At 38.1% G+C, this 15,007-nt stretch overlaps 1 protein-coding gene across 4 annotated transcripts in view; it reads right to left on the reverse strand.

Annotated features, from left to right (window-relative positions):
* Positions 1-15,007, reverse strand: part of GALNT18 (polypeptide N-acetylgalactosaminyltransferase 18) — a 339,264-nt gene that overhangs the window by 153,995 nt on the left and 170,262 nt on the right. For all 4 annotated transcript variants that reach the window (XM_060766933.2, XM_060766929.2, XM_060766922.2 and 1 more), the window contains exon 2: positions 3,010-3,202. In XM_060766933.2, the coding sequence (XP_060622916.2) occupies positions 3,010-3,202 (193 nt within the window). The remainder of the gene's footprint in view (positions 1-3,009; positions 3,203-15,007) is intronic.

Raw genomic sequence — 15,007 nt, forward strand, 5'->3', positions numbered from 1 at the left:
TACACTCACATGCATGCATACATGCACACAGGCAACCAAAATATAAATGAACACAGTGTTGCCTTTTAAAATTACTTTTTTCTTTGTTGTGGTTGGAGGGGAACTTCCTGATTGGGATAGAACACACTTATCGGATGTAAAACTGCAATATAGAGGCAAAGAGTTGATGAAATAAATGATTTAACTAAAAGACTGACTTTTCCTCTTAAATTTCCAGAGGGGTGTGTGTGTATGTGCATGTGCTCATGAGAGAAAGAGTGAGTGAAAGAGTGCTGTAGCAAGAAACTTTCAAATGGGGTTGTAAAATGAGATGTGGTGGGGGCAGTGAACAAAGTTTTGGCTTCCCTGGCAAATCCCAGTTGGCTAGGTCTTCCAACTATATGGTAATTTTCAGGGAAACTATACCATCTAGCAAATTCCTAGAGAAAATCATCCCCACCACCCAGGAGCGGATAAGTGACATCGCAAATAAAGAGTTTCATTATTATCTTGGAGTCCCCTTCTTTGAGTCCCCCTCAGGTGAAATAAAGTGGGGTATAAATAATAATAATAATAATAATAATAATAATAATAATAATAATAATAATAGAGATATTTCAGTATTTAAAAATAAAAACCCAAAAGGCCTTTCTGGATATGAATTTCAGGAACCTTCGAAGAAATATCTGAAAAAATCAACTCTAAGAAGCCTGAGTTAGCGACAGACATCAACGAAAGAACATTAATTTTGGAAAATGCCTAACATAAATATTTGCAGAGAAGAAAACTGCTACCACTGTCAAAGAATAGTTTCAGTTGCAACATTTCTAATACACATTGCAGTGGGGTGCCAGAAGGCATATCCCATCACCAGTACTGCCTCACCTTCTAGCTTCTATGAAGACCTCACAGAATTTCAGCATTAGCTGGAAAGAATTTGGCTGATCATGCAGTTTGCAGACAATTGCTGGGCACCAAAAGATGCTGGGAGGACAGCTGGCTGAAGTATAAGAGATACAGCTGTAACTAAAGGGTATGAGGAGACTGAAGAATGTGAGGTCCTACGGCAGCGTGTGGAAGAGGGATATTGCAATAAGCATTAAACCTGTTTTTTCCAAAGGAGAGAAGGGGAGCCAAGGGCCAAGGCTACGGAAAGCCTACAGCACAGAAATAATAATCATAAATATCCTTCTTGGGAATGCGGGAATTGTATGTTTATGCCAGCTACTGGCAAAGGTGGAGTACAATGACACAAAAATAAATATAAAAGCACTTGGTGTGAAAGCCCCCTTTTCAGGGATTGACACTTGTAGTTACCTTGTAGCTTTACTTCTAGACAGAGCTGACTCAGGCACACAAAACTATAAGTACTATGCACAAATTATATTTTTTGTCAAAAACAAGAAATGTTTCTCAAAAAGATTGGCCCATAAAGTAAATGCATTACCTTTTGTACCAAGCTAGACAGAGATAATTCACACTACATGCTTAATACATTTTACCCACTATTGAATTATGGCTGTCATAATTTCCACAGTCATACTTTCCGCTTTGAATGTTGCTCACAATTTCCACTTTTGTGCAGCAGTGGTTTATGAAAGCATTGTTCATTTCTTTATTTTTATATTATTCATTAAATTAAAAAAATAAATATCTTGCTCCAATTTATCAAAAGACTGTAACAATGCAATCAACCTGCATAGTTTAAAAGAATTTAAAATAGTGAAAGATAATGAAAACAAACTAAAATATTATAAATATCAACAAGTTTTAAAAGGCAACCTAAAATTGTTTAAAATCCTTAAAAATTAAAATCACAGCCATGTAGGGATTTGTATAAAATCTATTACTTCCAAAAGATTTAGTAAAACATATTTTTACATGGCAATAGAATTTTACTTGAGTCAACACCAGTCAAGGCTCTATGGGGAACTTGTGACTTGGGGTACCATATCAAAGCCGGCCCTCTTCCACATCTTCCTATCGTGCATTGCCCAGAACAATGGAACAGATCAAACCTCAGGCTTGTACCTATCTATCTGCCTATCTATCCATCCAGAGAGATATTTGTTCACGTACTGCATTTCCAATCTATTTAGGGATTTTAATGTCATCACCACCTGAATTCAGAGTGGAAACGTAATGTCAGCCAGGCCAACTCCTTTGACATCTGTTTCTATGCAATATCTGAGTCAATCTGGATAAAGCCATTTGTGTTAGGTGTAGCTGCCATATCTTCAAGAGAAGTCTAATGTAAAGTACATTGCAATAGTCTAATAAGTAAGTTATCAGCACATGGATTACCATAGCTAGGTTATTTTGGCCAAGTAAGGCCAGAGCTGTTGGATCAGGTGAAATGGGTGCTAAACATTCCAAACCTCCAATGGCAGAGATGATTAAGAAATATTCCAAGATATTGAGATTTCCAGTGACAGAGGTAGACCTAGGAGTACTCCTTAACTACACACCTGTTCTTTCAGAGGGAAATGCAGTCCCAACCAAAAAAGGTAAGTGAAGCAATTCCCAGATTCAAGAACAACTAGTCCACAAAGACTTGGGCTGGCCTATATCCCATTATCTGAATCCAACAAGTTTCAATTTTGGTACTGTATTTTCCCTATTCATTCTTTTTATAAAAGTTTGAATAAAAACACAAATTCATGCATATCATGAAATGAACACCCACCCTTTCCATTATGGACAATTATTTGAGATTACAGGTTGGAAGATTGTGAACATCATCCTGCCAAGGTAATTTCCATTGCTGTTTTTCCTTTTACTGCCACCACTGCTCCTGAAACTCAAGTCAGCTTACAAAAATCAAAATACATACAGCCAAATATTTCCTTTAAAAACATGGTATCGGTGGCTTCCATGTTGGAGGGGTCATATGTGTGGTCCAATGTTTAGTCCATATTTTCAAAGAAAACGATTTAAAATTTGGAGAAAACACCAGAGTAGTTTCATCAACCCACTGATGTCAAAGCCATCAGAAACTAATGATTAAGCCTACTGGAAGGCCATCCTTACCCATTGGGTCTAAAGTCAGGCAATGGCCTATCCAGGGGAAGACGATCACTCAGGTATGCATTGTAGCCATAGTACTGGAACTGTTTCAGGGCAATACGTCTGTTCTCAGGGCTGAGGTCCTGGCCCCAGTGAGCAAAGAGGGATGAGTCGGTGAAAGCCTCTTCTGGGTTGTCTTCTGCTTTCAGTGGTGCTTCTGAAAAAGAAGGAATCAAACAAATATTAAAAAACACAACTTTAATTTGCCCAGAAATTAACTACATTTAAAAAGTTTTCAATCTAATTTTCCAGGATATTTCACAAAGCTTTTCATAAACAAGTAGAAACCCTCAAAAAGTCATTCTAGAAAAAAAGTGTCACAAATGTCAACAACGCTCCCACTGATATTTCCACAATGCTGAGTCCTGTGAAACCACTTGCAATTTATAGTTATTGTGAAATGCTGTTCTTTGTATCTATTTTCTGATTTTATGTGCTGTGTCCCACTTTGAGTTTCACTCTGGGAGAAAAGTGGGGTAGAAATAAATAAATAAATAAATAAAATACCTTTGGTCTCTGCCCTTAATAATGTTTATAAATTGCCCAGGAAATTGTATTAAAAGGTTTTTGTAAAATGTTTAAAATAAATGAATCAAGCTATGGTTGTGTTCTACATACATCAAACATTTATTCTTTAAAAACAGCAGTCTATGCCGAAGCCCAGGAAAATTCTGGAGAATTAGATAGAAACCTTGCCTCCTGATCCTCAGGCCCCAACATTTATTCTCTCCAATTAACAGCTGATTCAAGAAAAAAAAGATTTGTAGATCCAAGAGACAGAGGGGCTTGGGAAAAGTCAACAAGCTGGAGGTTTCCCATGTCTATTACAGATATTTTAGTTTTCAAATAATTCTGTGTATTCTTTCCTGAGACTTCACCAAAACATTGAAGTAATCACTCTCATTTGCCTTTAAAAGATATTCATAGCCTCTTTGAAGGAGCTCAAGAGGGCATATATAGGATATAGCATCAAAGGTAATCGAAGTGAAAAAATAGCTCCTAATAAGAGCTTTTGAAGAACAGTGAATGAGTAGCTATCTTCCCTCAGCCAACAGGCAAGATAAAATAAGTATGTATGTATGCCTTAGGTTTCTGTGCAGTAGCTACCCAATTTAAAAAACAAACATGTTTTTGAAATGCAAGAGCTGCTAGAGTAGACAGAGTGACAGGTCATGGATAATAAGTGAAGTTATTCAGATTCAACACTTCACTGTGACTTGACATAACACAGGTCAAGTCCTTCACCGTAATTTATTACAAGAACTTCCAAGACCCTGACATAACATAACACATTTTGCCATTCTGCAAACATTGTTTCCAGAGATAATATAAAGCAAAATATAATTATAAAATACACATTTTAACTAACAGGAATTGAATTTATTTTAAAACCTGTTCCTCCCCCTTACGTCCAGATAAACTGATTTCTATAAAGCAAGTCACAATGACCTCATTAATTGAGTTCTTGTTTATACTTTAGATCAGTATAAACTGTGGCATAATTTTTTTTGAACATGCACTCTCTTGGAAACTAGAAGTAGCAATTTCTTCTTCTCCCAAGTCTTTAGAGAGGAGAAATTCTGATGTGCTTTCATTTTATAATGAAATCATTTTGGTTACTTAGGAGATATAGCCTGTTCTGAGAGACAGATGAGGGAAGTTTGCTTCTTTTAAACCTCCCCGATGATTTCAATGTTGCTGACAGACATTGGTGTCCCTTGAAATTCAATCTCAGAGGAACAGCAGGAAGACAAAATATCCTTAGAGGCAGCATCAATCAGAATCCAATGAAGATGGAGTCATTTGGAAAGGGGAAAATAGTGGAGGGTATGGCAGCATTTTGCACCAGTTGCAAATACTTGGAACATTACTGATAGTAGTCGGCAAGAAAAATCAGCAAAAAATAAAAAAGATAGGGAAGAGTGTAGAAGAGTAAAAAGTAAACATGGATCTCATTCCTTCCACTGACTTTTACTAAATTTCTCACCTTCTTTTCTTCTAGGAAGTAAGAAAAATGACATGTAAAAGGTATAAAATATCAAAGGACATCCTCCTATTGCCTAATGCATGAGAATTTTGTTAGAGACATCTGCATAGATACATTTCTCTTATGAGTGTAGCTGTCCTTTTTTATTTAGAACTACATGGATGGTATTTTTAAGGTTCTAAATTATATATTGTATTGCTTTTAGTGCTGTTAGCCCCAAAATGATGACATCAGCATAGCTCAATGCCATGGAATCATGAGAGCTGTAGTTTTTCAAGTTCTTTAGCTTTGGACTGAAACTGAGCCACTTACAATAAGTGTACCTTACAATGTATTTTACAATGTAACTTTACAATGTAATAAATGTACTCAACCTGGAAGATCCAACTGAAACGGTTTCAAATTCCTCAAATTCCTCATATAGCTTGTTAAGACTTGTATTATTATAGTAGAGATTCTTAGCTAACTATAGGGTCAAGTTCTGGAAGCAAGCAGCAGAGATTTCTCATTGGTAACACCCATATTATGATAATGTGTTCATTTTTTTTGCCATTTTAAATTTTTTATTATACATTTATCAAACAACATGTATAAGCATACATTCTTCCCTCTTTTTACAACATCTTAGATATAAGAATTTACCATATTATATACAATCTAACAGTAAAAATAATCAAATACATCTTTAAGCATATTTCTTATCATTCTGTTACAACTTATACTATGTATATCTCTACCACACACCTTTTATCTACTTATACATGTTCCCATATTATGATAATGACATCCAAAATGTGGTAGGTGAGTTAGTCAAATTTAGAAATGTAAACAACCTTCCTCCCCTACCCCCAATTCAGTCAGTATTTATGGATGCTATTTTTATTTATATTTTTTGCGGCTCAAGGCTTTGTTATTATTTTTCGTAATTATTAATTCATTGTTTAGTTCAGGCTGATGAATGTTGAATAAGTTTTATTTACTGCTATTACATATTTTACTACTATGTTTTAGTATTTTCTGAAAATTCCTTATAAGTTTATGGCCAGGTATAAACTGTAAAATAAATACATTCATCATTACAGTTATGGAGATGAAAAATGATAAGTGAAAAGTTCATTACTGATTTAAACATACCCTAATGATCCTTTCACTATCTGGATCACATAAGGCCCACCGACTCCAAAACAGTGAGCCAGTGTGCTCCAGTGGTTTAAATGCCAGACTAGGACTCTGAATGGCCAAGGTTCAAATTTCTGCATAACCATGAAAACTTACTGGGTTACCTTGAACAAGTCACACTCTGCTAGCCTTAGAAAGTCTTTTTGAACAAATCTTCCCAGGAAAACCTATGTTAGAGGTCCCCTTAGGATGACCACAAATGAGAAATGCCTTTAAAGTATACAAAATAAGCTCCACATCAGTTTTACTTATGGGAATGAGAGGAGCCCTATCACAACTGTGCTAATGTGTGCCAGTGTGTTTGTGTTTGCAAGAGCATGGAAGCCTTGTGGTAATGTAAGGGCGGGGAAATAATCTCACACTAACATTGAGATGGTAATGATTTTGTTTTTTTATGTTTGCCCATTAATTGACCAGGAGTGAAAAATGGTAATAATATAACTGCTTTTCACCAAGCCTTTAAAAATGTGGTTGAAATGCAACTTCTAGCTAGTTCTGTAGCTTACAGCAGAAATAGATATTTAATCAGTCTTTCATTCTCTCTTATGTACACAACAACAAAAACAAAAGCTACTTTTATTTGCAGAAAACAGAACCGGCAGCTAACTAAGTAATAGGAGCCTACTTTTCAGCTCAGATGATTTTGCAAACTATAGCTCTTTAGTAATGCAATTCCACACAATGTCCTTCTAAAAGATTTTCTGTAGAAAATCTTTTGATTATATCTGCTGTCTCCAGAGATGCATATTGAGCCACAAGCAACTCCTACACTATCACCCATAGGCCCAAAAGGCAACTTCAGCTGGCAAGATAAAAATATATATGAAGAAAACAGCTTATGTAATGATACTCTCTACCATTCGGAATCATAACTCCTGACTTATATCAGGAAGCTTGTCCTTTTATCTTTATTTTTAACATAAATTGAAAAGATGAAGCTTTTGGCTTCCTCTGCAATGCTTTTACACCCCTCCCCCAATATAACTTTGGCAAGAAACTAATGAAAGTCTGGTTGTTTGTACAGGCTTTCTGTCACCCCAAATCTTTAGCACTTCTTAATCTGTCAAAGTGGTTTGCTATTGGGATCATCTCCATTTCATTTTATGGATAAAAGCCATCCCAGGGCATGGAAAAATGACCCGGGCAGCCTACTGACAAACAGAACAATAGCAACAACAACAAAAATAACAGTTGTTGTTAATATTACTTTGAAAGATCAGATATTCATAAAAGACTGTGATTTGAAACTCGAGAATGCCAGACAGCAATGTGCATTGAGGAGATTTTCTGCAGGACTAGAAGTTCCAAGTTCTCAATATCCTATATTTATTCACTCATAACCTCACTGAACATTCCTCTTGTTATAGGTTCAACCTGCAGTGGTTCAGTCCAATCTAGTTGTAAGTTGTTTTGTTTTCTTCATATTGAAAAAACACAGAATGTGTAAGTAAGCATCCTACCCTTGTTCCTCCACAATACATGCGTCAGTCAACTGGCTTAGGAGAGTATGTGGGATCCAAGATATTCATGCTCCAGATGAATTCTGACAGAGCTAACAGTTTCACAGTTGAGTAAAAACCGCAACAGGTGGGAGAGCTTTCCATGGGTTCACAAATCAAGGAAGCCACAGTTTGCCAGACATATGAATGAAATGTTCCATGGCATGTGGTCATCAGAAGACATGTCCTCCAGCTGTCCAATTTTGGCAGGGGCAGATGGATTAACCTTAACAATCCCACTTTTTCAGATGTTTTAATAATATACCAGGCGCATCTACACTGCCATATAATACAGTTCAAAGCTGTATTATATGAGTCTACACTATTCATATATAATGCAGTTTCTTTCTCTCTCATTTTTCACCCTGTTCTCTATGTACAACCACATGTTCTCTAATAATTGTCAAAGTTTGGCTGGGACAGTCTTGATTAAACCTCTGTCATTGCATTCAGCTGTTTTTAAAATGCACCAGTTTTGTCCTATTCCTATTTTCATTGATAACTAGGACCGTGGATAAAGAAGATCCATGCCCGGCAAGCACAAGCTAAGCCAAATGGGCCAGGATAGAGAAACACCAGATTGCAGACAAGCCACAGAGGCTTATCCAATCTGGCCAAAAGAGATGTAAGTACAAGTGGATGCTTCAAAAACAAAACATATAGAGAAAGACAAGGCTTCTTATGCTGCATTCAAACTTCCAGCTCCTCTTCCTGATGGGCTGGGAGAGGGACCAGTTTGGATCTGCACCCTACTTGGCTGGAGGCACCACTGACATTGCCATCTCCTGGCAGGGTTTCTCTTTTGCAAGAAAAAGATGGTCTGGAATTTGCCAGTTGGGGAATCAATCAACTGGTAGGATGTCCCCTGAGGGGGGGGGGGGCATCCTTTGTGAACACAAAGCCAAATAATAATGAGCTTTTTTGTCAGTTCAACAGTCCAGTTCCGTATCTATAAAGGTGTGAGGTTCCTGAGACAAAAGATTTCGACAATCAAGGGTTGGGTTTCAAATAAAAAGGTTAAACAAATGTACATATTTTGAGTCTCTGTTACTATAGTCAACAATCTCTCAACCCAAGATGACCATTTACCTAAACAAATATTTTCTGTCTTATCTTGTCTGAAATGGGAAGCTGCCCATCTCTGCATTTATACACACACAATTGGATATGATGAACATCTAGAGCAGTGCTTCCCAACCTGGAGTCCCCAGATGTTTTTGGCCTTCAACTCCCAGAAATCCTAACAGCTGGTAAACTGGCTGGGATTTCTGGGAGTTGTAGGCCAAAAACATCTGGGGACCCCAGGTTGAGAAGCACTAATCTAGAGGGAATTGCCCAACCCTTCCTCCCCAGGAAATGCCTCAGCAGGATAACAAAAAGTGATGATCCCTGGGCTGTGCCTTGCTGCGTTTTGTAAGTAACCTTTATTTTATACAAAAAGGAATAGATACACTATAAGTAAAGATACTTATAGTGTATCTTTAAGTAGGCAGAAAGTTAGAATAAAAATACATTTTATTAAAGAGTTGAAACGATACATTCTTTTTGGGAAAGAAGTTGCCGCCAGTCCACTCCCAACATCCTATGCTTCAAAACAGCAAAAGTTTGTAAAAGTCTTGGAAAATAATAATAATAATAATAATAATAATAATAATAATATATTTGTTATAAAGTCCTTTGCAAACTACAAATCTTTCGGGGGGGGGGTATTGTGGTTCAACAACACTATTTACCCCTTTCCACTCAGCTAATTTCAAATGCTGCAAACTGAATTCAAAGAGAACCATGAAAATGAACAAAATTTGGCTATCAATATTTTAAAAACCCTAAAATAAGGACGGTAAATTAGGAACAAAACTCAGAAAACAAGGGAATTTCATACAGGAAACAACCAAGGTCAGCTAACATCTCCCAAGAAAGGATTCCTCCAGGCACGAAGCAGCCAGGCTTTGAAGCTGCAAGACCATTCAATGCTAATCAAGCTCGCCAATTGCAACATTCACACTTGCCTCAAACAGACAAAAGTTCTTTCTCCCATCCTGGACATTCCACAGATACATAAACTCCAGTTGCCTAGTTTCCAACAGACCTCACAACCTCTGGGGATGCCTGCCATAGATGTGGGTGAAACATCAGGACAGAATGCTTCTGGAACATGGCCATACAGCCCAGAAAATTCACAGCAACCCAGTGAATTCAAAGTGCTAAAGTAGATTGCAATTAATGAACTCAAACTGGAGGCATCAGCAGAACCCTCCTTCCAATAGGTTTAGTCAAAAGCAAATTGCTGTGTCTTTTCCTAGTTTGTAAGTTCTTTTGCATTTTGGACACACTGTACATTTTAGAAGGCATGACAAGAGCCCATTTAGCTTCCCACACTTTGGCTTACACACTTTGTCTTGGTGTGGCCAGTTCTGAGCAGTCAACGATTCCAGGTTTTAACTAGTTTGTAAATTTTCAGTTCTACATGCTTTATCCATCCACTCATTTTTTTAATTGCAGCATTTTAATTCCTTTTCTCTGTTCAGCTGTTAAAATGCTGATCCATTTTAATAGCTGAGTTTTTTTGTCAACCATACAACCAGACCCGTATCCAGGATTTTGATTCGGGCGGGGGGGGGGGGGGGCTGAGTTTGATTCGGGGGGGGGGGCTGAGTTTGATTCGGAGAGGGCTGAGTCTGAGCGAAAGAGGGTCTACCCTAGCAAACCTTTTGTATCGTTACCCCAATACCCCCATGTTTATGGGATATATTGAGTATGGTGATGAGATCATGATATGAATAAACGTAACAGTTTAAATAATGCACCAATAAGGCCTTCTCACGGACCACCATGAGAATTTCGGGGGGGGGGGGCTGAAGCCCCCAAGCCCCCCCCCCCCAGGCTACATGCCTGCATACAACGTATTTTCTATGTTAGACAAATTTTATTCCACCCATACATACAACAGAACCAGTTTCATGGCCATAACCAAGTCTAAGACCTCATGCATAGTGTATACATTTCTATATCATGTTATAATTCCTTTCACTGTCATTCTACCAGAAAGCAGCTCAACAAAAACTCAACCATTTGTACGAGTTTAAATACATCATTAATCAACAGAATTAACCTTCTGAAGATCTCAAATTAGGCATATGTTTAAACATGTTGCTAAATTACATCTCCAAGCAAAACAAACCTAGGTGTTCACATATATCCATTGCTTTTGTCTCTGTCTGTGAATGGAAAAGAAAATTGGTAAATTGAGTGGTAAATTGAGAGAATGACATTTCAGAAAACAGATGGTTTTCTTACATTGTGACTGTCGTAAAAAGAGGCTGTATTAATTTAAAGCTCTATAGTAGGGTTTCTTTTCTACTTGGAGAAAGATTATGTAGCCCTCAGTATATAGGTATATAAAATATGTATAAAAATCAAGTATTTACTCATAAGAAGTCAGCATCTGCAAGATTTGCTAAATAGGCTGATTTTCCTTTTTATGAAGTACAGCTGAAACATCTTCTGTAGAGTCCACTGTAAACACTAAATGTTATTACTAACATATTTATGTAAATGTCTAGGTGGCATTCAGAAACCTTTTACTCTTGCCAGATTTTTCATGGCCCCAACATTGAGCTAAGGGGACCCCATCTGGGGTCAGGGCCCACAGTTTAAGAAACAGCACAGTTTGTCTTGGAAAATGTATGTGGTTTTATGAATGTTTGTTGTTGTCATTACAAAAAATGGTTAACTAATGTAAACACTACTATGAACTTCTTGTGTAAAAGGAGAAGTGGTTAAAGCTGCTCATAGAAGTTTGATTGCCTTCTTCTTCCTTAGCATAATAACAGATTTACTTTACCTAAACATGTTTATTCACAATGGCATTAAACTTTACGTCCAACCCTGGTGAATGAAAACAGTACAGGTAAGGCTAATCAATCCAGTAAAGCCTAACGAATAACCCCAAAGTGTGCTAATTAGTAAGCTTTTGTGTGGTTTTCAAAGCTTGCATATAAATGCAGGATTGTGTTGAGGCTGTGTTACTTTAAGAATATAATGAAAATTAATTCCTACAGTGCACATTTGAATTTATAGTGAGGATTACAAGGCACACCAACACTCACAGACCTATTAAATATTTGTGCAGATAACCTTACACTCCCTCTCTTTGAAGCAACCTTATCATCTCATACAATCGTGAATAGCTGGCAAAAAAACCATGCTGTAAATTGCTCCAGCTGTTTACATGGCCTAAACTGCTTCAATTCCCTCACCTTCTGGAAGTAGACTGCAAAAGACAACAATGGAGGAAGGGACTGAGGTGACTCACTGCTTACAGAACACAGCACCATTCCCCAAGACCAGCAGAGACAAGCCGACTGCAAATTCCTATCCGTCTATTCCAGGAGCAACGAAGTCTCATAAATAAATAAAAGGATAACAACTCATGGTTGTAATTTGACATTGACATTTATTTATGTGATTAACGTTGTTACAATCTTCTCTTCTTCTGTTCTGTCGTGCGTTGGGCCTGTAACAGCTGTACTTTTCTATAGGACATATACTTTAAGCCCAGCGGGAAGCCAGGGGCGCTTCAAAAGAGAGGTTCTCGGGGATTTTTCTGAAGTGATGGTCTTTAGAGTCTTTAATGATACAACAAAGTCTTTATTATGGAACAAACAACAAATCTTCAATGGTTCAAACAACACTTCAAGGCTTTCTTAGTCTAGTCCTCAATGGACTGGTATCTGACTTTGATTAACTGTACTTTCTCTGTAGGAAAAAACCCTTTTTAACCTCTCCCAGGCTGATTACTATCTATGCCTCATCAGTGTGGGTCCTACTACCGATTCCAAGTGCATCTGGGTATCGAGTAGACCTACCAGCCAAGGCTTGTAGATATTTCAGATGAAGTTCCGTGGATCTGTAGTGCTGTCCTCCCTCAGAGAATTCTTTGAAAACTTCAGGGCTGTTTTCCCTCTGATTGCTGTGAGGCTGAGAGGCTGTGAGCTCTCAGTCAGAGTCTTGGGACCTTTTCCCTGGAATTTCTGTTTCTGTTTCCCCGGATGCTCTGTTCCCCTGGATGCTCTGTTCCCCTGGATGCTCTTGGGAAAAGAAGCTTTTCTACGGGACGAGCTGGTCTACGTCCTATAGCTTAGCTTCCTTATGAGAGACTGCCCCAAAAATGGCTCCTTTCCCTCCCAGAGCCCTGAACAAGGGGCGGAACCAAAGCTTAATTATGATGGACAGGAGGCCTGCCCTATGACTGCAAACAGATAACAGAAAGAAAATAAAGTTGGAGCTCCTGGTACAGCCGTACCAGCACATCTTCTGTAATAAAAGAGTATACAAAAGCAGAAGTAGAAGGCAAGAGTGTGCTCTGACCAAATCTATGAAATAAAGGGGTAAACTGCTGAATAATGTTCTAAAGCATTTGCTATGTTTTTCATTGGTTCTTTTCTGATCCCAAGAAGAAATTGAACACTTAAGAGCTCATAAGCCTTAGAATATTCTAAACTGCTTCTATGGGCCTCATCAGAATGGTCAGGTAAAGCAGCCTGCTTCACCTGGCCTTCACAACAAAAGAGAGGGTCACCTGGAAGAATCTGTCACCCCATATGCAGCTCCCTCTTGGTGACATTTTCTCTATCACATGGAGAAAGTGTCACCTTCACAAAGAGGTCTGCCTCTCAGAGAGAGCCTCCTGTGTCGGGAGGAAAGCCCTCGACAATGCTTTCACCTGGGGGGGGGGGGGTAATGTCTGTGATGGAACTCACACAATATTGTGTGCTATCCAGCATGAGGCTCCATCCTCTAGATGGGGGGAAAGCATCCAAGGACTCTTAATTCATCCTGTCTGATGAGGTCATAAGGTTGGATCCACACAGACAATAATGCACTCCAAGCTACATTATATGCCATTTAAATCCAGTCTGTGTGTGTCCAAAATAGGTGGACAGAAATGTAAAGTCAAGGTGTTGAGAATATGAGACTATCCCCGCTAAGATGTTAGTGAGGGGAACTGAGGCAAGCATAGGGACTAAAAAAGATATGTTCCTTGTAGGTGCTCTGATTCCAATATATGACATCCATTACTATTTGCAATGGTGTTTCTTTGGGGTTTAAACACCCTGCCTTTTCTTCTGAGGTTTTACAGAAAATCTAAACTTTAGGGGTGTGGCCAACCCACCATGTCAAATCACTTCAGTGCGGATATACGTTAGTCAGGGGAAAATGTGTGCCCACAATGTGGGTGGTGCTAACAAGGTCACTGTAGGGGTCAATGTGGACTGAAAAAATGTGATGCCAAACATAACTTCTTCATCAGCATTGACAAGTCTCTTTCCTGGGGTTTATTATAGAGTTATAGTGTTATTATTCCACTTCAATTGCCATGTTCCATCTTATACAATTCCTGATTTGCACTCTGTTTAGCCACTGCAACAACCCAACATACTTCGAAATCCAAAATTGTCCACATGGGTGGCTAAGATAGAAATACTTTTTCTTCCCAATAATTCAATGTATATAAACTTTGACCCAAGTATTATAAATATTGTCTAAAATTAACTTAATGCTATAGGTATAAGGTGTATATGTAACACAATTTAATTTTGTTTTGGTCACAACTGACCTCCAATTAGAATGATCGAGGGCCAGGGCTTCCCAATTTGTGGTGTCTATGCCACAGTTTTAAAGGTTGGCTTTAACCCCATCTTTAACTCTCTTTTGCTGTCCAGCAACATTCTATTTTCTGTTCTTGAGTTCAGAGTAGAGTAAATGTTTTAGGGGATGGTGATCAAGCATTCGGATAATGTGGCCAGCCCAGTGAAGTTGATGGTGAAGAATAATTGCTTCAATGCTAATGGGCTTTGTTTTTCCAGAACGCTGACATTTGTCTATCTGCCTTCCCAAGAGATTTGAAGGATTTTTTGGAGGCAACGCTGATGGAATCATTCCAAAAGTTTAGTGCGACATCTGTACATGGTCCACAGTTTGCAGGCGTATAACATGGTTGAGAGGATAATAGCTTTATAAACAAGCATCTTGATATCTCTGCAAATGTCCCAATCCTCAAACATTCTCTGCTTCATTAAAAATGTTAAAAAACTCACAGAGCTCAGACAGTGTTGCATTTCGGTGTTAATGTTGATTTTTGTGGAGAGGTGGCTGCCAAGATAGTGGAAATGGTAACATTTTCTACCATTACATCATGATGATATTTTTTGGCATTACAGAGGGATTGGATGATGTTTGCAAATTTCTTGGATTTCAAAGGGAATTTATGTGTTGTGTTCTCTCTACTTGTGTG

The sequence above is a fragment of the Anolis sagrei genome, chromosome 1 (genome assembly GCF_037176765.1).
Source record: "Anolis sagrei isolate rAnoSag1 chromosome 1, rAnoSag1.mat, whole genome shotgun sequence".
In the NCBI taxonomy this organism is placed as follows: Eukaryota; Metazoa; Chordata; class Lepidosauria; order Squamata; family Dactyloidae; genus Anolis; species Anolis sagrei.